Source organism: Lepidochelys kempii, chromosome 5, assembly GCF_965140265.1.
Source record: "Lepidochelys kempii isolate rLepKem1 chromosome 5, rLepKem1.hap2, whole genome shotgun sequence".
Lineage (NCBI taxonomy): Eukaryota > Metazoa > Chordata > Testudines > Cheloniidae > Lepidochelys > Lepidochelys kempii.
In genome coordinates, this window is record NC_133260.1 from 133286885 (window position 1) to 133313573 (window position 26689).

A 26689-nucleotide genomic window follows, 5' to 3' on the forward strand; every position below is an offset into this window, starting at 1 on the left:
CAGCCGCCTCCTCCGCCGCTTGCGTGGGGCGAGTCGGGGCGGGCCGCGGGCGTCTCGGCCCATGGCGCGGCTGCAGGCCTGGGCTGCCCCGGCGGGCTGTTAGAAGCGCTGCCTGTCTCCTGAGGGGGGAGCCGCCCAGCCTCTCTGCGGAGACCGGAACGGAACCAAAATAACAGCAGGACTGGGGCCTTCCTATGCTTAGCGCGGCCAGCTGTCTGATCACAGACCCCCCTTCCCCAGCGCCCCGCTGCCCCCACCCTTTTCCGAGGCCCCGACCCCGCTCGCTGCCTCCGTCCCTCGCTCTCCCCCCCTCACTTTCCCTGGGCTGGGGCAGGGGGTTTGGGGGTGCAGGCTCTGGGAGGGGGTTAGGGTGTTGGAGGGGGTTCTGACCGGGGGCAGGAGGTTTGGGGGTGCAGGCTCTGGGAGGGGGGTTGGGTGTTGGAGGGGGTTCTGACCCGGGGCAGGGGGTTTGGGGTGCAGGCTCTGGGAGGGGGTTTGGGTGTTGGAGGGGGTTCTGACCGGGGGCAGGAGGTTTGGGGGTGCAGGCTCTGGGAGGGGGGTTGGGTGTTGGAGGGGGTTCTGACCCGGGGCAGGGGGTTTGGGGTGCAGGCTCTGGGAGGGGGTTTGGGTGTTGGAGGGGGTTCTGACCCGGGGCAGGGGGTTTGGGGTGCAGGCTCTGGGAGGGGGTTTGGGTGTTGGAGGGGGTTCTGACCCGGGGCAGGGGGTTTGGGGTGCAGGCTCTGGGAGGGAGTTTGGGTGTTGGAGGGGGTTCTGACCCGGGGCAGGGGGTTTGGGGTGCAGGCTCTGGGAGGGGGTTTGGGTGTTGGAGGGGGTTCTGACCCGGGGCAGGGGGTTTGGGGTGCAGGCTCTGGGAGGGGGTTTGGGTGTTGGAGGGGGTTCTGACCCGGGGCAGGGGGTTTGGGGTGCAGGCTCTGGGAGGGGGTTTGGGTGTTGGAGGGGGTTCTGACCCGGGGCAGGGGGTTTGGGGTGCAGGCTCTGGGAGGGGGTTTGGGTGTTGGAGGGGGTTCTGACCGGGGGCAGGAGGTTTGGGGGTGCAGGCTCTGGGAGGGGGTTTGGGTGTTGGAGGGGGTTCTGACCCGGGGCAGGGGGTTTGGGGTGCAGGCTCTGGGAGGGGGTTTGGGTGTTGGAGGGGGTTCTGACCCAGGGCAGAGGGTTTGGGGGTGCAGGCTCTGGGAGGGGGTTTGGGTGTTGGAGGGGGTTCTGACCCGGGGCAGGGGGTTTGGGGTGCAGGCTCTGGGAGGGGGTTTGGGTGTTGGAGGGGGTTCTGACCCGGGGCAGGGGGTTTGGGGGTGCAGGCTCTGGGAGGGGGTTTGGGTGTTGGAGGGGGTTCTGACCCGGGGCAGAGGGTTTGGCGGTGCAGGCTCTGGGAGGGAGTTTGGGTGTTGGAGGGGGTTCTGACCCGGGGCAGGGGGTTTGGGGTGCAGGCTCTGGGAGGGGGTTTGGGTGTTGGAGGGGGTTCTGACCCGGGGCAGGGGGTTTGGGGTGCAGGCTCTGGGAGGGGGTTTGGGTGTTGGAGGGGGTTCTGACCCGGGGCAGGGGGTTTGGGGTGCAGGCTCTGGGAGAGGGTTTGGGTGTTGGAGGGGGTTCTGACCGGGGGCAGGAGGTTTGGGGGTGCAGGCTCTGGGAGGGGGTTTGGGTGTTGGAGGGGGTTCTGACCCGGGGCAGGGGGTTTGGGGTGCAGGCTCTGGGAGGGGGTTTGGGTGTTGGAGGGGGTTCTGACCCGGGGCAGAGGGTTTGGGGTGCAGGCTCTGGGAGGGGGTTTGGGTGTTGGAAGGGGTTCTGACCCGGGGCAGGGGGTTTGGGGTGCAGGCTCTGGGAGGGGGTTTGGGTGTTGGAGGGGGTTCTGACCCGGGGCAGGGGGTTTGGGGTGCAGGCTCTGGGAGGGGGTTTGGGTGTTGGAGGGGGTTCTGACCCGGGGCAGGGGGTTTGGGGTGCAGGCTCTGGGAGGGGGTTTGGGTGTTGGAGGGGGTTCTGACCGGGGGCAGGGGGTTTGGGGTGCAGGCTCTGGGAGGGGGTTTGGGTGTTGGAGGGGGTTCTGACCCGGGGCAGGGGATTTGGGGGTGCAGGCTCTGGGAGGGGGTTTGGGTGTTGGAGGGGGTTCTGACCCAGGGCAGAGGGTTTGGGGGTGCAGGCTCTGGGAGGGAGTTTGGGTGTTGGAGGGGGTTCTGACCCGGGGCAGGGGGTTTGGGGTGCAGGCTCTGGGAGGGAGTTTGGGTGTTGGAGGGGGTTCTGACCCGGGGCAGGGGGTTTGGGGTGCAGGCTCTGGGAGGGGGTTTGGGTGTTGGAGGGGGTTCTGACTTGGGGCAGGGGATTTGGGGGTGCAGGCTCTGGGAGGGGGTTTGGGTGTTGGAGGGGGTTCTGACCCGGGGCAGAGGGTTTGGGGGTGCAGGCTCTGGGAGGGGGTTTGGGTGTTGGAGGGGGTTCTGACCCGGGGCAGAGGGTTTGGGGGTGCAGGCTCTGGGAGGGGGTTTGGGTGTTGGAGGGGGTTCTGACCCGGGGCAGGGGGTTTGGGGTGCAGGCTCTGGGAGGGGGGTTGGGTGTTGGAGGGGGTTCTGACCCGGGGCAGGGGGTTTGGGGGTGCAGGCTCTGGGAGGGGGTTTGGGTGTTGGAGGGGGTTCTGACCCGGGGCAGGGGGTTTGGGGTGCAGGCTCTGGGAGGGGGTTTGGGTGTTGGAGGGGGTTCTGACCCGGGGCAGGGGGTTTGGGGGTGCAGGCTCTGGGAGGGGGTTTGGGTGTTGGAGGGGGTTCTGACCTGGGGCAGGGGGTTTGGGGTGCATGCTCTGGGAGGGGGTTTGGGTGTTGGAGGGGGTTCTGACCTGGGGCAGGGGGTTTGGGGTGCAGGCTCTAGGAGGGGGTTTGGGTGTTGGAGGGGGTTCTGGCCTGGAGCAGGGGGTTTGGGGGTGCAGGCTCTGGGAGGGAGTTTGGGTGTTTGGGGGTGCAGGCTCTGGGAGGGGGTTTGGGCTGCAGGCCCCCACCGGGCGGTACTTATCTCAGACGGGTTCTAGAAGCAGCAGCGGCTCCTGGGCAGCCAGGCGGCTCTGTACACTGCCCCTGCCTGTAAGCATTGCCCCCGCAGCTCCCATTGGCCATGGTTTCCTGTTCCCCGCCAATGGGAGCAGCGGAGTTGGCGCTTGGTGCGGTGCGCAGAGACCCCTCTGGCCGCACCACCTCCTAGGAGCCGCTGGACATGCCAGTCGCTTCCAGGAGCGGCGCGGAACCAAGGCAGGTAGGGTGTCAGCCTTAGCCCTGCTCTGCTGCCGGACTTCTAGCGGCTTAAAGTCTCCAGGATTAGCTTCAGTAGCCTCCGGTGTATCGAGCCCAGTTCCGGGAGACTCCTGGCCAGACCGGGAGGGTTGGGAATCCTAAATATGCTCAACATGCTTTTCAAAGATTAACTGTTCCTCAGAACATAGAACTTAAGGCAAAAAGGGACCATTAGATCATTTCGTCCAGTGCTTTTCCACCTGTCGTTCACGGACTCCTGGGGTCTGCAGACTATGTCTAAGATTTCCAAAGGGGTCTACACCTCCATGTGAAATTTTTTAGGGGTCTGCAAATAAAAAAATGGTTGAAAACCACAAATCTAGTCTGACCACCTCTAGATCACAAGCTACCACCCATACCTGCACAGTAACCGATGACCAAAATGAGACCCAAGTATTACAGTCCACAGGAGACTAGACTGTTATATGCCCCAGGCAGAGAACAGGAGAGTGCACCAATGTCTGAGGCCCCTACAATGGGAGGGATTAAGTGAAATATGGCCGGATAATTTTGGCAAGTGACCCACACACATACTCCGCAGAGGAAGGTGACATCCCTACACCCCCGGGCACTGCTAATCTGATCTGGGGGGAAATTCTTTTCTGACCGCATATATGATGATCAGTTAGACCCTGACTATGTGAGCAAAATCCAGCCAGCCAACCACCTGAGAGAATGCTCAGTGCTACCTCAGAGTCCTAGCCCTCCCTGTCCAGTGTCTGATCTCCCATGATGCTTAAGAAGAATGAGATTTAAAAAAAAAAAAAGTCCTCTCAGAATACATTGGGCAGGGAGATTATTTACAACTGTTATAATAAAACTGACATGCTTAAATTACCTAAAACATGGTGAGTAGGTAGAACAGATGAGATTAGAATTTGACTCCCCATCCTGAGCTCAGACCATTGGGCCAACTAGAGAAATCCTTTGCTTATGAAATCAGACGCTGCTGAGTTTGATTGTATGCTGGTGTTAGTGCCAGAATAGAATCCAATTTACAAAGTATCTGAAAACCTTACTAGAGAAGAGCCATAGGTGTTTCCCACCCAGCAGATTTCCCAAATTATGCCAGCTGAGAAGTGACAGATTGAACTGGAGTCTCAAACTTTGATACCCTGAATGGTAGTTGCATTCTACTACTAGTGCTAGATTTAAATGTTAGTGTTCAAACTCACTGTGTTTAAAGCTCTGATTTATGTTTGGTTGACTAGCATCATCAGTACTACTCTAAGCTCATTTTATATGGACAGGGAACCATGGAAGCTATTTAGCTAAGGAAGAGCAGGATTGAAGAAAGGAAATGAACCAATGTTATCACTCTGAACAACACAATACATGAGACATAAACAGAGATGTAATCACAGTATAAATGACTGTTCTAGTGTCTGGTGTCTCCTCAAATGCAGGATTTTCTCTCACAGATGAAGTTTCACTGCATTCTCATTAGATGCCCCTATTTCTGGTCAAGTGAAAGAAAAAATAACACACAAAAGAGGAAAACGTTCTCTTTCCTATTAATCAATCCTGGTTTCTTGCTCTGATTGTTTTAGATCTGTTTTTCCTCTTTCTCCCATTATAGTTAAATATTTTAAATAACAAAATGGTCTCAATGCAAACATTGTTCCTCTCCCCAGCCAATGAGTCTTTTTAGGTAGTCTCTCTTATTTAGTTGGCATTTCTTCCCCTTCGGTAGGTGATTGTTTCTTATTAAACATGATAGTTGCGCTTCGATGGTGTTCTCACTCCAGTAGCTTTTCTAGATGTCTTGCTTATATAGTTAGGATTGCATCTAGATTGGCTGTAGTTTGAAGGGGTTTTATTTGTTTAAAATATGTTTTTTCAAAGATAAGACTAGAAACCCAGCAGTTTCACTGATTAGCACCCATTTCATGTGGATTTACACATAATTTGCATTACTCTTTTTTTTCTTCTGTAAGTACTTTATGTTCACACAATTTACTATAGTTTCAATTAGCTTTTCAGAACTGTTATACCTTGGTATTAAAAAGTAGATTTTGTATATATATATTTTTTTTTACTTAAACTAAGTGACCTTCCTTTTCTCACAGAAAAGCAAAGAAGTAATACGCAATCTGAAAAGATGAAAAAGACTGACCTGCTTTCAAGTGATAATCAAGTGAGCCCTGAAGACTAATGCAGAGAATTAATAAGAACGTGGTTTTGGCTCTTCTTACCTTGACAAGTTCAGTGTTTCTCCTGTTCCAGTTGTACTATTATAAGTACTACTTATCTCCAAAGGTAAAAAATATCACTTTAAAGACTTGAATTTGCGGGGGGGGATTAAAATAGTACTACTTATGCTCAAGTGCATTAAAAATATTAACTAATTGTTACTCAAAAATCCCTGTGGGATTGACGACTATTACCATAAGATTGACTTGCAAAAGTTAAATACATTACCCAACAGGACACAGTGAGTAGGTACCATAGAAAAAATGAGGTTAGAATGTTACTCTCAATCCTGAGCAACTCTGCCAGCTAGACAAAGACTTTACCAATGAAATCAGACACTGGATTGAATTTCCGCGATTCCAGGTTTTTCTGCACATTCGAACTCGGTCTGGTACATCAAAAGTTTTTTTTAAAACTTCCCAAGTGCATGCACCTTTACTTAACCCAGACTGATGTATGATTCTGTGTTGAAACCTGAGACAGCCTTGAGTTTCTGTAAGGCTGTTTAGGGAAGCAAAAAAGTAAAATGCAATTTGTTGTTTGCAGCATCTTCAACAGATGTGTTAAAATTAAAAGAAGCTACTGTTTCTGCAGAATCAGTCACCTTTAACCTGTCTCTGGGGTTCTATTGTAAAGCTTTCTAGATACCAAATGTAAATTCCTGTAGTTATGATTCTGATTGAGAACCAAGAGGCACATGTGGCTAGATGTAATCTTTCCGTAATGGGAAAATAAAGGCAATAATTAGCTAAGATGGTGCTAGAAGTGAAATCTTGCCTCATGAGGATTACATGGTTTATCTCTAGATTTCAGTACACATAGTACAAGAACTGAAGGCAACAGTATGTCTTCACTTACTCCTTATTTAGAAGGAAAGTCTGTTGGTATCTAATTTCCAGCTTAGCTCTTTTGGTGGGGGAACCCTTATTCAGTCTGAAGTCTTCTTAGTGTTACATGACATTACAGTCTGGCTTCCTCATATGCTGTCCACAGCAAGGCTGTGAATTAGAAATCATTGTCCTCTAGGTAGCTAGGAATCTGAGGCTTTAACACAAATATTTTCTTATGACACAAATATTTTCCTTCTCAAACTTATCCATTGAGGGTCATATCTTTGACAGGCTGCACCACTGAACCTAAGGTATGACTTTTCCCCAGTGTTCTGGGGCTGCTGGAATTATTTCATCTTCCTTTTTCAGGGTGGATTGATTTAAATCACTGATTTTAATCAACAAATAGGAAACCTTGATTTAAAAAATCAATTTTAATCGTGTTTTGCATTTGTACATTTTAGTATATTGCTTAACTTAAAAGAAGTTATTTAATTTTTATATTTTTTTGTTAGAAAATGGTGAATGATGCATTTCTTGTTCACTAGGTTAATTTTTTACTTGCACTTTGCATCCAGTCCTAGTTGGATGGAAATTCAAATTACATTTAAAATGCAGACAACCAGCATTTTAAATTAAATAAAACTAGCTTAAATAGCCTGGATGCATAAGAAAATAATTATCAAAACATATCTTGCCTTTAAAACTAACTGATTTATTAAACGAAGTATTATCTGTAGTTAGTGAATTGAACTTACTGTTTCTGGTTACCATGTCTTCATTTAACAGTAGTAAATATCATCATCTCACGTTGTTTTTAATCATAGATTGAAAAGCAAGAAAGCTTGTTTTCCTTTTCTAACTCCCAATTATTTTTTTAATTTTGAGTGCACTGAACTTGCTGAACAAACTGAAATGAAGGAAATATTCTCGCTGCAACCGCAGAAGAGGCTACTGCTCTCAAAAGCTGGTTTAGCACTTCAACATAATCTGATTTCAGATCCTCAGCCAGTGACTTCCACGAGTTCAGTAATTTGACTTTCTTTAATACTTTGGCAGCAAACACAGAATCATAGAATATCAGGGTTAGAAGGGACCTCAAGAGGTCATCTAGTCCAACCCCCTGCTTAAAGCAGGACCAAGCCCCAACTAAAACATCCCAGCCAGGGCTTTGTCAAGTCTGACCTTAAAAACATCTAAGGAAGGAGATTCCACCACCTCCCTAGGTAACGCATTCCAGTGTTTCACCACCCTCCTAGTGAAAAAGTTTTTCCTAATATCCAACCTAAACCTCCCACACTGCAACTTGAGACCATTGCTCCTTGTTCTGTCATCTGCTACCACTGAGAACAGTCTAGATCCATCTCTTTGGAACCCCCTTTCAGGTAGTTGAAAGCAGCTCTCAAATTCCCCCTCATTCTTCTCTTCCGCAGACTAAACAATCCCAGTTCCCTCAGCCTCTTCTCATAAGTCATTGTTCCAGTCCCCTAAATGTACTGCTTAATATTATTTTTTGTATTTAATTTAAATGATTTTAATAGATTATAATAAGTTTAGGCCTAAACACAGGTTGTTATCCAAAATGTAATTTTAAATAGGTTTATTTTTTTAAATAAACCTATATTTAATTTACATTTTAAAAAATCGTTTTGTTTATTCTTACCCACCCTGTCCTTTTTTCTTTTACTAATTGTCCTATTGACTTGGAAACGTAAGGCTAGATCCAACAGTCCTTGCATGGTCCTTCTAAATATATTAAGTGAATATTCCTGGGCATGATTTTTACTTCATGTAACATATATAAGTGACTTAAAACTGCAATCCTTGAAATGTAAAGTGTTTGTGAAAAAGATATGTACAATTTCCTTTTATAAATCTAAACAAAACCACCATTTGGGACATCTTAGGTTTCAAAATATCTTTTGTCCTTGTTCTTGCTAGAATGGAGCTGTTTTTTCAAAAGTTAAAGGAAGCCAGTCAGGACAAGACGGCATACAATGGGTATGTACAATGTTATTTATTTATACAGCATCCGTGTAAGTATCAATAAACTCTTATAGAATTGCAAATTATGGGTCCTCTTCTGCATCTAGTTTAGTCATTGGGAATTTTGTTGTTTTAAATGGAAGCAGCCTTGATCTTACCGCCCTGAGCATGACCATTAAAGTAAAGGGGATTTCTGAGTGCTCGGCTGTCTCAGGATCATGCACCTGTTTCTAGAGTGGAACTTAGGCTTGTAGTGGTGGCATCAGTATAACAAAATAGTTTAGATGCAGGAAGTGAAGAATAACTTATCCTATTAAAACAGCAGGGACAAGTTAGATAAGCAGCATGTAATTTAACCTGATTAGAATTGGGCCAAGACACTAACACAGAAACTGGAAATCTTTAATTTACCTTTTTTAAAAGTGAATTTAGTGTTTGTGAAAGGTATCAGATTGACGGATTTGAACACTGAAAGTCTTCTGAAGTCTTCTGTTTATCAGTAGAATACACTTGGGCATGCTAATGGGAGTGCAGTGCGAGCTTCCCCAAGCTCCTGTGCCCCCATCTATAATATATTGGTTTCAAAACCTTTTCAGTTGGAACGGTTTAAATTGTTCGTTCAACTCTGTTTGACGCTTAATATAATGGTGCTTCAGGGCTCAGAGGGAAGTCATTTTCCATGTCTATTCAATCCTTGGCCCCTTTTGATGAGACAACCAGCACAGGTCACAGTTTGAGCCAATTGTGACAATTTCATGATGTAAACTTCTCTCTCATCAGAATTGGACTCAGGCCACATACTGACAAAACAGTCCGGCATGGTTGAACCTACCAGGAGCAAAAAGCCCCCGCTGACACAGACTCTGGGGATCATTAGAGCATACAAATTGTCATGCCAAATTATCTACCTTTTAGGAAATAGTTTATTTTAACTACAGTTCATAATCCTGTGTATATGCTACAGTACAGTAAGACTCTCAGTAGCCTTCATGAAGAATCCAAAATCGAATATTTAAAAAGAGTTGATAGCAAGTGTGGAATTATGCAATTATTTGTATTTGGATTTTTGTCCAGAGTCCTTGCCATTGCTGGTTAAATTTTATACCAGAAATGTTTGTATCCATGTTCACCTTTCAAAAATCTGAGTAAAGTAAAAAATGCCTTCTGTTGGATCACCATACAGTGTAATACTTATATGTACCAGATGATGCCTTTGTCAGGTGAGCAACATCACAAAGCATTTGAAGACATTGGTTGAAATTCCCTATTTTTGAAACAGAGGTATTAAGCTAGGTTTGTGGGTTTGGGGACCTTGGAGATTCTTTTGTCTGTGTAGTCCTTAAGACACTTTTCCACCTTTTAAGAAACATTGCTGCAGAATCTGGCTTTGTCTTTCCTTGTCTGATGCAGAAGTTCTGATCCATGCCTTTGTGTCCTTCCAAACTGAATATTGAAATGCTTTGCTTATTGGAATCCAGCTTGTTTAATACGCTGCAGCTGGCACAAAATCACCAGCTAAAATTTTTACTGGCAGATAGTTACATTACATAATACTGCACACTCTTCCAAGTTGTTTGACCTTGTTTTGCTTGCTGTCACTCTAGCTTCATGTTAGTTGTTTATGCTGACTTATAAAGCTCTTCACAAACAGGGGGCAAAGTTACCTTTCTGGGTCTTATTACTACTTCAATATCGAGATATGTTTTGGTTGGCTGCTTTTTTTAGGGCTTAATCCTGCAGGCTGTTGAGCACTGCTGAAAGAAGCTCAGAGAGCCAAAGTTGTGATGCTTATGCTTGGTATTTGTTCAGAACCTGCTTAGAAAAGTGGGTTGTGAACAAATCTCTGTGCCTGCAATGAACACCACACTGATGGTTATGGAGAAAAGTGGATGTAAGGGGGAAACTGTGTAGGGTTGTCAACTTTGTAATCACACAAAACTGAATATCCTTGCCCCGCCCCTTCCCTGTGGCTCCGCCTCTTGGCCTGCCCCATCCCCGAGACCCCACCCCAGGGTGCGAGAGGGGGCTCCAGGCTGGGGCAGGAGTTGGTGTGTGGGAGGGGAGTGAGGGCTCCAGCTGGGGGTGCGGGCTCTGGAATGGGGATGAGGGGTTTGGGGTTCAGGCTGGGGGGGTGGAGCCGAGGGATTTGGAATGTGGGAGGGGGCTGCGGGTTGAGACAGGGGGTTAGGGTATGGGAGAGGGTACGGGCTTTGGGCTGGGGGTGCGGACTCTGGGGTGGGGCCAGAAATGAGGGCTTCTGCTTTTCGGGGGTGGCTCAGGGCTGGGCCAGAGGGTTGGGGCACAGGCTTACCTTGGGCGGCTCCCGGTCAGCGGCACAGAGGGGCCAGGGGAGACTCCCTGCCTGTCCTGGCTCCGCACTGAGCCCCGGAAGTGGCCAGCAGGTCTGGTTCCTAGGTGGGGGGGCCAGGATGCTCCGCGCTCTACTCTCACAAGTAGGCACCGCATTCTTTTCTCCCCCGCCCGGCCAATGGGAGTGTGGAGCGGGTGCTCAGGGCGGGGGCAGTGTGCGGAACCCCGTGCCCACCCCTGCAGGCGCCAGACCTGCTGGCCACTTCCAGGACGCAGTGCGGTGCCAGGACAGGTAGATACTAGCCTGCCTTAGCCCTGCAGCACCGCCAGCTGGACTTTTAACGGCCCAGTCAGCGGTGCTGACCAGAGCCACCAGGGTCCCTTTTCGACCAAGCGTTCTGGTCAAAAACCAGATGCCTGGCAACCTTAAGAATGTGCCCTGGCTGTGTCCTTTGGTTTAAATACGGTCCTGCGCTTGCAGGCGATGTGCATAGTAGTCATTTTAAAGATGTTTAGGTACTGCCAGCCAGGTGTAATGGCTACTCTGGTATGTTCAAGAGCTGTATTTGGGGAAAGTCAAAGCAGGGGCAGCTGCGAGGACTGCCTTCTTACACAGAATATGTGATGATTCTAAGAAGTGGCATTTCTCATAGCCAGCTACTGAGTGCTTTGTGAGATGTACTGGACGTGATGTTCTTTCTGGCTCAACAGCCTGCAGGAATAGTGCCCTTGTAGCTTTTACTTTACTTTACTTGGATTGTTAGTAACAAAGCAGAATACTTATCCTGCTGGTGGCTCATTGCAGTTGTTTCTCAGCTTTCATCCTGCAGGATAAAGCCCTAAATTATTCAACTTCTCTGAATACCTGAAAATTCTTGACTTCAGGACTATCGCCCGCTACCTCTTGTTTAAGTCTAGGGTGACAAGATGTCCCAATTTTATAGGGACAGTCCCGATTTGGGTTTTTTTTTCTTATATAAGCTCCTATTATGCCCCACCCCCGTCCCAATTTTTCACACTTGCTGTCTGGTCACCCTATTTAAGTCTAAACTTGAAGAGCATTTCCTCTGTAAACGGTGGCTGTAAAAATGACACCTTCCTTTTCCCACAGATTTATTCCCTGATATTCAGAGGCAAATCTGCTCACTTTAATGACAAAAGTAATACTTTTACTACTTTACCTTCCTAGTAGTTGTGTTGGCTCTGCAGAGCTCACGGGGGGAATGGATTTCATCCCTTCTTGTGAAACTCCTATAGAACTGGTGCATAAATTCAATTTGCTGAGCTGTATTCTGTTGTCACTTACACTTGTGCATCCCTGTTAAAGCCAGTCGTGTTCTAGAGGTGGCAGAATATGGCCCACAGATATATATTATTGGACACAATGTATGACCCAAACAAAACCATAGCTTGACATTCAAATGCCAGGTTCAGACTGCAGGGTGGTAGTTGGAGGGTGGGGCAAAGTCTCTTGACGGAACACATTTGATCTGGAATCACTGAGGTATGATGAACATGCAATCCTGCCATGCCATTTTTACATTCACTTTTCAGAGTAGAACTGCACATTAAGGCATTTGCTTGTAATTGATTTAATCCATCCTGCAGTGTTAAATTAGATGAACTTTTAATCGTTGTCACAGTACAATAAATTGCTGTAAATGTTTGTTGATTTTTCATCTTCCATGGAGATGTGAATGTATCTAATTGAAAGAATACCTGTGTATGAGTCAAGCTAACAAATCACCCACCTAGAGACTGGATAATCTTGCTGAAGCATCTAGTCCTTACAGTACTTTTTTTATACTTAAACACATCAGAGTGGTCTAGACGAAACAAAGAGTGCATTACATATATGCTTGTCTGAACAATGCTCATTTTGTACATACCAGAAACCATTGATGGCATGAATTGTGCAGTTCCCCTTAATGGAGTGACCAAATGTCCCAGTTTGCTGAGGATACTCTTGAAATCCACCTGCTAATACTTCTCCCTTGTCCCTCAAAAATAAATAAGCAAAAATTCCTGATTAGATTTTGCCAGTTTCACAGCAAAAGACACTGTGCTACCATGAGCATGTTTTATGATCAAAGATAGTTTCCTTCACTCTTCTTGTCGTTTCATCATTTGTAAAATAGGATAAGAATATATATCTGTTTCTGTCATATTGATGAGAATTAATTAGTTAATACATGTATAGTGCTTTGAAGACCTAAAGTGGTGAATACATGCTAATCATTATTATGGCATAAAGTATCTACTAAGTGTAATAATAAACTCCTCTCCTCCCAAATTTGAATGACCGTTTTGTAAGATGACTAGCTCACATGATTATATAATCCTGTTGACTGGGATTTTTTAAAAGTAGTCTTGTAAAGAATTTTAATTCTAATTCGTATGAATATCACAATTTGTGCTTTCAGGAAAATAATATATTTTTGTTAACTTATTTCAAAAGTGAAAAAAGCCAGTACATTTCACTAAACCCACAATTTACTCTTATTTTGCTGCTATTGTCTAACGATCATTGTCTCAAAAGCTAGTCTGGCCCTACTTTTTCCAGTAGAGGGCTCTGCTCTACAGCAAGAACTGCACTGGCCAGAAACACTGAACCCAATATGTGAGCTTAGAGTTCTTAAAAATATATGGACATGAGAGCGCCTATATGTCCACATAAGGACTACATCATACACATGCTATTGCACATAAAGTATAGCCAATCAGTGAAGGATTTTAAATGTGTGTCACGGGACAACCCTGTTGTTTTATGTACAGTAACTCCTCACTTAACGTGTATTTATGTTCCTGAAAAATGCAACTTTAAGCGAAACAATGTTAAGTGAATCCAGTTTCCCCGTAAGAATTAATGTGAATGTGGGGTGGGTAGGTTCCAGGGAAATTTTTTTTTTGCCAGACAAGACGCTCTCGCTCTCGCTCTCTCTCTATATATATACACACACACACACACAGTATACGTTTTAAACAAACAATTTAATACTGTACACAGCGATGATGGTTGTGAAGCTTGGTTGAGGGGGTGGAGTCAGAGGGTGGGATATTTCCCAGGGAAGGCGTTACTGCTAAATGATGAACTAGCAATTAGCTGAGCCCTCAAGGGTTAACTCATTGCTGTTAATGTAGCCTCACGCTCTACAAGGCAGCAGGAATGGAGGGAGGGGAGACAGCATGGCAGACAGAGACACACGCCTTGTGTGTGAGAGAGAGAGAGATGCGCATTTCCCCTTTAAGTACACTGACACCACTCTTAAGTACACTAAGGGTATGTCTACACTACGAAATTAGGTCGAATTTATAGAAGTCGGTTTTTTAGAAATTTCGAAATATATTCGAGTGTGTGTGTCCCCACACAAAATGCTCTAAGTGCATTAACTCGGCGGAGCGCTTCCACAGTACCGAGGCTAGAGTCGACTTCTGGAGCGTTGCACTGTGGGTAGCTATCCCACAGTTCCCGCAGTCTCCGCTGCCCGTTGGAATTCTGGGTTGAGATCCCAATGCCTGATAGGGCTAAAACTTTGTCGTGGGTGGTTCTGGGTACATATCGTCAGGCCCCCGTTCCCTCCCTCCCTCCGTGAAAGCAAGGGCAGACAATCATTTCGCTCCTTTTTTCCTGAGTTACTTGTGCAGACGCCATACCACGGCAAGCATGGAGCCCGCTCAGCTCACTGTCACCGTATGTCTCCTGGGTGCTGGCAGACACGGTACTGCATTGCCACACAGCAGCAGCAACCCATTGCCTTGTGGCAGCAAACAGTGCAATAGGACTGGTAGCCGTCATCGTCATGTCTGAGGTGCTCCTAGGTCGCCTGTGTGAGGTCGATCAGGAGCGCCTGGGCAGACATGGGCGCAGGGACTAAATTTGGAGTGACTTGATCAGGTCATTCTGTTTAGTCCTGTAGTCAGTCCTATTGGACCATCTTATGGTGAGCAGGCAGGCGATACGGATTGCTAGCAGTCCTATTGCATCATTTTCTGCCAGGCAGGCAAGAGATGAGGATGGCTAGCAGTCCTATTGTACCATCTTCTGCCGTGCAGCCATGAGATGTGGATGGCATGCAGTCCTTCTGCACCGTCTGCTGCCAGCCAAAGATCTAAAAGATAGATGGAGTGTATCAAAACAAGAAATAGACCAGATTTGTTTTGTACTCATTTGCAAACCTCCCCCGCTCCCTGTCTAGGGGACTCATTCCTCTAGGTCACACTGCAGTCACTCACAGAGAAGGTGCAGCAAGGTAAATCTAGCCATGTATCAATCAGAGGCGAGACTAACCTCCTTGTTCCAATAAGAACAATAACTTAGATGCACCATTTCTTATTGGAACCCACCGTGAAGTCCTGCCTGAAATAGTCCTTGATGTAAAGCCACCCTCTTTGTTGATTTTAACGCCCTGTAAGCCAACCCTGTAAGCCGTGTTGTCAGTTGTCCCTCCCTGCGTCAGAGCAACGGCAAACAATCGTGCATCTGAGTTGAGAGTGCTGTCCAGAGCAGTCACAATGGAGCACTCTAGGATAGCTCCTGGAGGCCAATACTGTCGAATTGTGTCCACAGTATCCCAAACTCGACCCGGCAAGGCTGATTTAAGCGCTAATCCACTTGTCGGGGTGGAGTAAGGAAATCGATTTTAAGAGCCCTTTAAGTCGAAATAAAGGGCTTCATCGTGTGGACGGGTGCAGGTTTACATCGATTTAACGCTGCTAAATTCGACCTAAAGTCCTAGTGTAGACCAGGGCTAAATTGTTAAGTTAATCAGCAAGCTGAGACCCATGGCAGCTGCTGCCAGGAAGCTCCCTCCGTCCTGAGCCCAGTCGTGTGTCCCCCCGCTTTATGGAGATGGAGTAAACAGCAGGGAGGGGGACACCCTGACATTAGCCCCCCTCTCCTCCTCCTTCCCCTCTGCCCCCCAAGCAAGCAGGAGGCTCTGGAGAGCAGCTCCAAGGCAGAGGGTGGGAGCAGCACATGGCAGTTGGGGGAGGGACAGCTGAACTGCCAGCAATTGATAGCCTGCTTGGCAGCTGCTGCACAGAGAACTTAGGGGAGCAGGGAGCTGATGGGGGGCTGCCGGTCCACCCTGGTTCCAAGCCCCCACCAGCTAGCTCCAACGGGCTGCTCTTCCGGCAAGCAGTGGACAAAGCAGGTGGCTGCCAAACCACGTTATAAGGGAGCATTGCACAACTTTAAACGAGCATGTTCCCTAATTGATAAGCAACGTAACAATGAAACAACGTTAACCAGGATGACTTTAAGTGAGGAGTTACTGTACACACTTCACTCTGTAAACTCCTTTGACTCTATCAGGTTTCAGAGTAACAGCCGTGTTAGTCTGAATTCGCAAAAAGAAAAGGAGTACTTGTGGCACCTTAGAGACTAACCAATTTATTTGAGCATGAGCTTTCGTGAGCTACAGCTCACTTCATCGATGAAGTGAGCTGTAGCTCACGAAAAAGAAAAGGAGTACTTGTGGCACCTTAGAGACTAACCAATTTATTTGAGCATGAGCTTTCGTGAGCTACATCGATGAAGTGAGCTGTAGCTCACGAAAGCTCATGCTCAAATAAATTGGTTAGTCTCTAAGGTGCCACAAGTACTCCTTTTCTTCTATCAGGTTTGGTGCTTATTCCACTTTCTGTTCCCATTGCAGAAGTCTTATTGGGAGAGATCAAGTCCTAATGGATTCATAATTTTAAAAGGTTAACTTTTACACACTGGTAGGGTGATCTGATTCTTATTTTTTGCTCTTCCAAACAGCACGTGATTAAGAAATTCCTTGGTTTAGTGTCCAGTCACAATGTACCAGTGTATCTCATTGATCCTTTGGTTCTGGGATTAATTCATAAAGACTTTGAACAGCTCAGCAGCTCTTCTGATGGCATGAGCCCAGAATGCAAGTATTTCTGTGTTCCACGGGATTTCACCACATTTGCACTACTGGATAAAACATGGAAACATGAAGTAAGATTTTCTCCCTTTTCAGTTTTGTCTGCTGTAATGCACCCAGCCATTACAGGATTAATGGTTGAACAGAACATACTTAAAGACTTCCAGGTTTAAAGTTCATGATGTGGAACTGGTGTAAAGGTGGTGGTGTACCTAAACTTTATTTTATTTTATTTTATTTTGAAACCTCTTGAGGTAAAGGGAAGTCATGCAACAGTCTGTTCAAGATGCAAGGCACATGGCAGGGAGGTCCCTAGGAGAGAATAGCTTCTGCCAACTCTCTTTAAGGAAGCTCAGATAAAATGTTTCAATGGCTGTTTCAGTGAATTGAGAATTCATCAGGTAGCCCAAAGATAGTTGGGTCACAGTCCACAACATACATAGCTACTGAGGTGAGAGGGGACCAACTTTCAGAAGGAAGAGAGGAAGAGATCTGTAAGAAAGGGAGAAGAAAAAGAAATAGAAACTTACCATACATATAGCCATAGTAAATTCTGAGTAGTATCCATTGCAGAGGTAGCAGAGCTGTTAATGTGCATTGATATGATTGTTTCATAATGTACAGCAACCGTATATTGATGCATGTTTGGTACCTTGTCATTTACTTTTTATATTATAAGACTTTAACTAAACTCTTTCTGACAGAAAAAGCTGGGGCTTTATGATAAAAAGAAAAGCTAGATGTACGAAATTACTGTATTCTGGAAATGTGTATTATTTGATTAACTAGCACAAGATGTATGAACATGACTTCGATAAAAATCTAAATAATTTTATTTAAGAAAGGAGAAAAATATGTGAGACAGGCAGATGTAAAACTCTTACTCAAACACAGTGAAAAGTGGTGGCATTTTGGGCCTGAGTAAGGAAGGTCAGCTGTATTTCTTTCTTTCTCTTTGCCAATGCTAATTTTAGCTTACAGAAACTGAGTATGGGGCCATGAGTCAGCACACTATTCTAGATTTCCCTCTTTGATGCCATCTGTAAAAGGGGAGCTTACAGTTCTGGATTTGCTGTTGAAAAGAGCTGTTTAAGTCTTGAGAGATCTTCTTCTTCTCTTTAGTCATCATCTTATTCCGCTCCCTTTGGAATATGTTAAAGCTGATTGGCTTCATGTAACTCTAGAAATTTAGTCTAACGTTTATGCAGATCATAAAAGGAGGATTTGCAACAGTCAAGTCATGATATAATCAAGGGATAAATAAGGATGTCAGAAGAGCCAGAATTCATCCCTACATTGAACCTGAGAGTGATCCAAAGCTAAAGACAAGGTGATGTGGGAGGAAACAAGTAAATTCAAAGTCAAGGACTTTCTCAAGGTTTCAGCATTGGATGCAAAGTAAAGGTCCGAGTTAAGGAAAGTAATAGCGAGACAATGGGAAAAAGAGGACTTTTTACTCTGTAGAAGGACTACAGTCTTTGAAGCATTCGGTTTTAGAGGAAGTTATGATCTCGCTGGGGCGGATATGGTTGAGACAGGCAAAGATAGATGGGACACAAAAGGGTCAGAGAGTGAATGGAGAAAGCTGAAGGATGAAGTGATGATCATGATTTAATCTAGCAGTGAAATTATCTAGTCTCTTCACAAAGCAAAGACTATCTGGAGTCATAACAAACACATGACAGATGTTAGTCACACATCTGTCATGTGTATCAGAACAAACACATGACAGATGTTAGTCACATTGGTTAATGCACTTCAGGAAGTCACTTGGATACTACAGTGATGACCATTGTATAACAACCTGGAGCTGCAGCTAGCCAGAGATGTCAAGAGTAACAAGAAGGGTTTCTTCAGGTATGTTGGCAACAAGAAGAAAGCCAAGGAATGTGTGGGCCCCTTACTGAATGAGGGAGGCAACCTAGTGACAGAGGATGTGGAGAAAGCTAATGTACTCAATGCTTTTTTTGCCTCTGTTTTCACTAACAAGGTCAGCTCCCAGACTGCTGCGCTGGGCATCACAAAATGGGGAAGAGATGGCCAGCCCTCTGTGGAGATAGAGGTGGTTAGGGACTATTTAGAAAGGCTGGACGTGCACAAGTCCATGGGGCCGGACGAGTTGCATCCGAGAGTGCTGAAGGAGTTGGCGGCTGTGATTGCAGAGCCATTGGCCATTATCTTTGAAAACTCGTGGCGAACCGGGGAAGTCCCGGATGACTGGAAAAAGGCTAATGTAGTGCCCATCTTTAAAAAAGGGAAGAAGGAGGATCCTGGGAACTACAGGCCAGTCAGCCTCACTTCAGTCCCTGGAAAAATCATGGAGCAGGTCCTCAAAGAATCAATCCTGAAGCACTTGCATGAGAGGAAAGTGATCAGGAACAGCCAGCATGGATTCACCAAGGGAAGGTCATGCCTGACTAATCTAATCGCCTTTTATGATGAGATTACTGGTTCTGTGGATGAAGGGAAAGCAGCGGATGTATTGTTTCTTGACTTTAGCAAAGCTTTTGACACGGTCTCCCACAGTATTCTTGTCAGCAAGTTAAGGAAGTATGGGCTGGATGAATGCACTACAAGGTGGGTAGAAAGCTGGCTAGATTGTCGGGCTCAACGGGTAGTGATCAATGGCTCCATATCTAGTTGGCAGCCGGTATCAAGTGGAGTACCCCAAGGGTCGGTCCTGGGGCCGGTTTTGTTCAATATCTTCATAAATGATCTGGAGGATGGTGTGGATTGCACTCTCAGCAAATTTGCGGATGATACTAAACTGGGAGGAGTAGTAGATACGCTGGAGGGGAGGGATAGGATACAGAAAGACCTAGACAAATTGGAGGATTGGGCCAAAAGAAATCTGATGAGGTTCAATAAGGATAAGTGCAGGGTCCTGCACTTGGGACGGAAGAACCCAATGCACAGCTACAGACTAGGGACCGAATGGCTAGGCAGCAGTTCTGCGGAAAAGGACCTAGGGGTGACAGTGGACGAGAAGCTGGATATGAGTCAGCAGTGTGCCCTTGTTGCCAAGAAGGCCAATGGCATTTTGGGATGTATAAGTAGGGGCATAGCGAGCAGATCGAGGGACGTGATCGTTCCCCTCTATTCGACATTGGTGAGGCCTCATCTGGAGTACTGTGTCCAGTTTTGGGCCCCACACTACAAGAAGGATGTGGATAAATTGGAGAGAGTTCAGCGAAGGGCAACAAAAATGATTAGGGGACTGGAACACATGAGTTATGAGGAGAGGCTGAGGGAGCTGGGATTGTTTAGCCTGCAGAAGAGAAGAATGAGGGGGGATTTGATAGCTGCTTTCAACTACCTGAAAGGGGGTTCCAAAGAGGATAGCTCTAGGCTGTTCTCAATGGTAGCAGATGACAGAACGAGGAGTAATGGTCTCAAGTTGCAGTGCGGGAGGTTTAGGTTGGATATTAGGAAAAACTTTTTCACTAAGAGGGTGGTGAAACACTGGAATGCGTTACCTAGGGAGGTGGTAGAATCTCCTTAGAGGTTTTTAAGGTCAGGCTTGACAAAGCCCTGGCTGGGATGATTTAACTGGGAATTGGTCCTGCTTTGAGCAGGGGGTTGGACTAGATGACCTTCAGGGGTCCCTTCCAACCCTGATATTCTATGATTCTATGAACCTATGTAGACTAGATTATGAAGAGAATGAAACACTGAACATTTTGAGATGTTGGTAGTGGATGGAAAGATGTGAAATCTCTACATGTGTGGTTTGTTTGTGTGTGGTTTAATGGCTAAAGAGGTAGGATTCAAACAAGAAGAGAAGAATACCAGGGAGCTGAGTGCTTGCATAAGTATCAGAAAGGGTACAGTGTTGCATAGTAGAATCTGTAAAGTAGCACAGAGGTTGGCAGCTTCAGTGTAAACATTTATAATCATTCCTGTGAAAAATCTGTGCGTATATATTTATACAGTGGCAGTTTTCTTCGAACATTTTGTGGGAGTTGGATTTAAGTAAGGGCTTGTCTACATGAACATTTAGTTCGCAGCAAGTTGGGCTGTGACTCTACCCTGCACGAGCCTGCCGTGTGCTGTCAATCTGCACTCTGCTGACGCACATTAACAGTTCGTCCTTTTTGAAATGGGACTAATCAAAGTGCATTAACGAACTGCTAATGCATGTCAGCAGGATCCACACTGAGGGTGTGCTGCAGGCTAGTGCAGAGTAGATTCACACCCCAGCTTGCTGCAAACTAAGGGCTTGTCTACACATAGAACGTTTTAGTGAAGAAGCTATTCTGCTGTCGGGAGAGCTTCTCCTTTTGACATAGTTCATCCATCTCCGCAAAAGGCGGTAGGTATGTCAACAGGAGAAGCCTTCCTGTCAAAGTAGCGCTGTCTACGCGGGGGGTTAGGTCCGTATAACTGCTTTGCTCAGGGGTGTGGATTTTTCACACCTCTGAGTGACGTAGTTATACCAGTGTGTATAGTGTATACCTGGTCTTAAACATTCAAGCCCTAAGTAGTGGAATAGGTGTCATATCCCAGTTTTTATTGTATGCTTACAGGGCTTTCACCAAAAGAGGGAACTCATCATATGGTTTCATTGTGCGCTACAAAACTGGGAGAAATGGGGACATTTAAAAAAAAAAGCTTAACCTGTTTATTTTTGTATTGCTGTGATTAAGGTAGGTGAAGTGAAAACAAATAGAAAACGAAAATGTGCATAGACAGTTACCATCCTTTTAAGGTTTAGGAGAAATTCTGGAATAGGTAGGGCCTGATTCTGATCTAAGTTGTATGTTGTAAATCAGGAGTCATGTAAGTTCATGAAGAATTGGCCCTTAGTGCTGAAGTCTTGTTTTTGTCCTTTTCACAGAAAGTGTTGTTTCTCTGATGTTTAGGTGAGCTTGTTGAGAGCTGCTGAAAAAATGGGGTTCCAGTGGCTAAAGATACAGAACAAAGACCCCCGTTTGGAAGGGATGGATGACCTCTCTGGGATTGAAATTCCCTTCCACTATATCTTCAAACTGGCAGCTCATGCCATCCACCTGGTGGTCTTTTATGAGAGGAGTGGTAACTATGTCTGGCATGGCCCATTGCGGCTGAAACAAAACATAGACAGAAAGTTTGTGCCTTTTCGAAAGCTACACTTTGGTCACTACCCTGGAGCTTACAACAAGTAAGTTATAAATGGAGGACAACAAGGAGGATTTAAGTCTATTATAGCACGTTAAATACTACCACTTTGTCTTAAAATCAGTAATTCACGGGTCTATAGAGCAAGTTATGAAATTCATCTCGTGTTCACTAAAATGCAGGTGAATCAAAAGTTTAAGGTGACAGATCCCGTGATATTAATAGTAAAACAAGTATTTTCCCCAATTTACAGATGGAGAAATTGAGACACAGAGAGGTTAAGTGGCTTAACCTGGGCGTGAGAGATCCAGTAATGGGCCAACCCAGCATTGATTTGTGGTAGGATATTTTGATTTCCAAAGAGGTATAGTAGCACATCTTGCCAGCAGATAATTGAATGACTCTGCTTGTCAGCTTATGTCTGAAATATTTTGAAGTAAATATATGTCAGGCAAGATAGGGATTGTCATATTAGCAATATCTGATATTAAAGAAGTGTAACCGCAATATCTGATATTAGTAACCTCTTTCCGTACGTTTTGTATTATGCTACAGAGCCAAAACTTGGTCAGAAAACTTCATATGTGACACTCTCAGCATTGAGAAAAGGGGAGACTACATTTGCAACAAAGGACTGTGTAACAGTACCTAGTGTAGGGGCAAGCAAACTTTTTGGCCTGAGGGCCACATTGGGTTTCCAAATTCTATGGAGGGCCTCTCTAAACAGCCAGGCATGGCCCGGCCCCCCCCCCCAAGACTCCTGCCCCATCCAACCCCCTGTTCCCTGACTGCCCCCTGGGACCCCTACCCCATTCACCCCTCCCTGTCCCCTGACCGCCCCTGAACCCCCACCCCTCCAACCCCTCCTCTCATTCCTGACTGCCCCTCCCCCCCCTCCCCCCCAGGACCCCTACCCCATCCAACCACCCCTTCTCCCTGTCCCCTCACTGCCCCTGGAACCCCTGCTCCTGACTGCCCCCCGCCGCCCCATCCAACCCCCACTCTCCTTCCTGACTGCCCCCAGGACCCATGCCCACATTCAACCCCCCTGTTCCCCGCCATCTGACCACCCTGACCCGTATCTACACCCCCACCCCCTGACCACCACTCCAAACTTTCCAACTCCTCCGGCCCCTTACCGCGTTGCTTGGAGCACCGGTGGCTGACGGCGCTGCGGCCGCGCCGTCCAGAGGACCAGCACAGGCAGCCACACCGCCTAGCCACGCCATCACGCAGAGTCAGCCACGCCACCACGCAGCACAGAGCATCAGGTCAGGCCGTGGCTCTGCAGCTGTGCTGCCCAGCAAGAGCTTGCAGCCCCACCGCCCAGAGCATTGCACCAGCGGTGCAGTGAGCTGAGGCTGCGGGGTACGGGGGACAGCAGGGGCTCAGGGGCCGGGCAGGAGGGTCCTGTGGGCTGGACGTGGCTCACGGACCGTAGTTTGCCCACCTCTGACCCAGTGACTAAAGTGGAAGGATATTGAAGAGAGACCTCTTTTATGCCAGCATAGCTGGGTCAGAAATGCATTTGAACCCATTGCATGAAACCCCTCCCCCATATTGGTGCATGTAAATAAGGGAACCCATATTTATACACAACTGTGGGGTTTTGCTGGTGCAGTAGATTTAGGTCCACTTATTTAGTTGCTTATATATGGACTATTGAAAACCAGTGGTTTTGCAGGCCTGCTTACCTCAGAAATGACCAACTGGAATTTTACCAAAAGCCTCCCACCAAAAATAAAATTTTGAACGAGCACAAGCAGTTTCAGCCAGAATAGGAATAGTAACGTATTATCTGCTTCTGCACCATTGAAAGCAATGGGAGTGTTGCTATTTACTTAAATGGAACCGTGATCAAGCCTATAGTGCTTTTATATTCAATGCACTTCACAAATATTAATCCTCACAACACCACATCAGGTAGGAAGTACTTGTATTCTCACTGTACAGATTGGGAAGCTGAAGCAGCCAGGTTAAGTGAATTGCCTTGGTAGATGTGCAAAGTCTGTGTCAGATCTGGGATGAATTGTTTGTCCCCAGTCTTGTGCTTAAACTGTGCTTCTCTTCCATTTTTAAAGTTACTGTAAGTGACTGAAATAGGAACTTGACATGAAAATGCCTCTGCTAAAATTGGTCAAAAACAGGTGGCCTGGCTCTGAACTTCTCCAGATTTCCAGGGTGATCAGATCTGGAGTTTGAGGGTGGGTTTTGAGAGAGAATTGACTTCACATTTGCTGTACTGTGACTTTATTTATTTTTTTCATTATAGGGGCCTAATTCTTTCATTCACTTCAGTAAACATGGTAAAATAGTAGTGTCAGAAATAATTAGAATAAGGTTATAATAAGGGAAGGTTAAAAAAAGGAGGGTGGGAGTCCACAGAGAGTAACATCCGTGGGACAGGCCTTTGGGAAACTGATAAAGAGCTCAGTAATGGTTGACTGGAACTCTTGTAACTTGACTCTTTGCGTCTCAATTTCTCTTTCTATCTTTCCTTCTATTTTTGCCTTCCCTGAGCAATGTGTACTTTTGTATTGTAAGCCCAGCCTTCTAAGCCACAACTAGGCTGCTTTCACTTATGCAGTGTTTCAGTAGCATATGAAAAATGGCAAATCTACGCACTTGCTGCAGTCTTGGGGAAGCAAGATGCATACAGCCTGACTGTGAGAATAATATTCCTGCAGTCTACTTGAAATTGTCACAACAACCAGAACAGAACAAACACTTGTAGTTTAAAAAAAAAAAAAAAGGAAAACACATTGATTTATTTTTGCTAAGAATTACTGAGTTACTAAACGTCCCCTCTATACCTTGGACTCTTGTATTTATTATATGCATAAACATTTAAAATCCAGGACATTAACTATCAAATGTCATTCAACATTTCAGTTGTCATGAAGGCCTAAACTATTGTTAAATTATTAATATGAGCCAAGACTTTCAAAATAGGGGCTAATATTAGACTCCTAAATCCATATTTAGGCAACTGAATAAATGGCCTCGTTTTTCAAATGCTCTGAACAAACAGCAGCTCCCAGTTAACTCAGTGTGAGCTGCTGGGTATTTGGCACATTTGAAAAATAAGGTGATTTATTCAGTTGTCTAAATATGGATTTAGGAGTCTAATATTAGCTCCTATTTTGAAAATCTTTGCCTAGGAGAGTAGCTTGTAGATTTTGTTGCACCCAAGAGGTTCTGGTTTCGTGTAATCAGATGTAATACATTTGGATATATGTAGCAACCGCTCAAGTGCTCAACATGTTTTAGATCTTTATAACCTGGGCCAGAGATAGGAGGTGGCGTTTGATTAGTCACAGATGATGCATTCTTGGCCAGGATAATATAATGTCTTTCTTTCACTGCAGGCCAGAAGTACTACAACTTTCCATTGATGACTTAAAAGTTCAGATTCCAAAAAATCTGTCCCAATTTCTAGAGGAGATGTCACACTCTAGGTTTCTTGAATGTAGGTACAGAGAAGCTCGGGCTTTCTTTCAGGTGAGTGGTAATCAGGAAATGTAAAGTAGATTTCCACTCATACACCACCATCCTGCAAAAACGTAGGTATGTGTTTGACTTGAATGGGTCTACTCATAGGCTTAAAATTAAACTCTTGCCTAAATGCAGCATGGTGGCCTTCGTTCTCACAAAGTAAAGAAACTAATTTTTTTAAAAAATTGAGCGTATAACTAGAACTTTTTTCTATGAATAACTAAAGTTGTTTCATCTGTTTAGTTCTATTCTGGGTGCATTTGTCTCTGCATTTGAAATCATATGGAGAATAGATAAATGATAATATATAAATTTGCACACACTTTAAGACCCCTCTACTCTGTCAGAGTTGTATAAAGTATCCGTAGTGTAAATAAGAGTCCCAATTTTCTGGTAATTTTTTTATTTTGGTCACAGTAGGATTGACCATGCATTACAGCACATTTGTGGTATTATACTTAAATTTGCAAGTATATTCATTCAAAATCCCCTTTTTCAGGGGCTTGTAACTTTTGAAGTGATTGATTGGGCTGAATCTTTTTAAAGCTTGTTCAGAGCAAAGAAAAGAAAAAAGTTTTGTTTTGGAGAGTTGATACCAGAGTTATCCAAGTATGGGATAGAGACTTTTTGTTGTTAAGATGCTTTTTGTGCTCTGATAACTTGAAAATGCACTGCTGCTCTTAAATGACTGTGCCTCAACTGAAATTAGTGTAAACTTGTAACTTCACTACACAATTTTAACACTTGGTGGCACCAAACAAGTTGTAAAAAATGTGCTAAAAATAACCACAGTGAGCCCAATTCTGTCCCCAGTTGGTATCCATAAGAGTTTTGTAATTGACTTTAGTGAGAGTGGGATCAGGCTCAATGTGCGTTATTGTTGAAAAGTTGTAAGCATTGCAGAGGTTTAATCACAGCATTTACATATTTTGTTTCTTTAATATATATATTCATCTTTTTGGTTTTGGTGTGGATCATTCCAGTAGTATGTTAATACTGACTTTTACATTTTATCAGTTTGGAAAAGATAACAAAGAGGATGGTTTATCACAGGGGTTCTCAACCTTTTTCTATCTGAGGCCCCCCTCGACATGCTATAAAAACTCTATGGCCCCTTGGGGGTGGAGGGGCTTCGGGGAGGGGCCTTGGGTATAGGCGTATTTTTACTTCTGTTTGGTGGGGGGGGGGAAGGGGCCAGCAGTGCTCGAAACACCTCTGCATGGTGGGGTCCAGGGAGGAAATGCCACCTCCACCCCTTGACTCACCTCAGTAGGCCACCCAGCCTGTCTGGGTTGGGGGGCAGGTGCAACCCAAAATTATAACTCAAAGTTGGGGGGCTTAGCTCAAAAAGTTTGAAAACAGCTTAGAGTCCAGGGACGTGGTAGCTAGGGGCTGTGTGCACACAGGGTGGCTGTGGGTACAGGGAGGGGGCGGCTAGGGGCTGTGTGCAGACAGGAAGTAGCTTAGATGCAGGGATGGGGATAGCTGAGTCTGTGTGCAGGCAGGAGATAGCTCAGGATGCAGGGAGAGGGGTACTAGGGGCTGTGTGCTGGGAGGACTCCCCTGCAGTTCCTGTTCCACAAGGGGTCAGCCAGCCACA

General features: G+C 45.8%; 1 protein-coding gene across 9 annotated transcripts in view; it reads left to right on the forward strand.

The window, feature by feature from the left end:
* Positions 1-26689, forward strand: part of FKTN (fukutin) — a 44132-nt gene that overhangs the window by 863 nt on the left and 16580 nt on the right. For 6 of the 9 annotated variants that reach the window (XR_012159162.1, XM_073345972.1, XM_073345977.1 and 3 more), the window contains exons 2-6: positions 5354-5543; positions 8249-8308; positions 16368-16571; positions 21360-21637; positions 24963-25095. Coding sequence is in view for 8 of the 9 variants with exons in the window: in XM_073345972.1 (XP_073202073.1) it covers positions 5439-5543; positions 8249-8308; positions 16368-16571; positions 21360-21637; positions 24963-25095 (780 nt within the window). In the remaining variant the exon portion in view is untranslated. Of the gene's footprint in view, positions 1-2984; positions 3247-5353; positions 5544-8248; positions 8309-16367; positions 16572-21334; positions 21638-24962; positions 25096-26689 lie in introns of those variants that run through there. The other 3 variants (XM_073345973.1, XM_073345978.1, XM_073345979.1) reach the window with 3 other exon arrangements.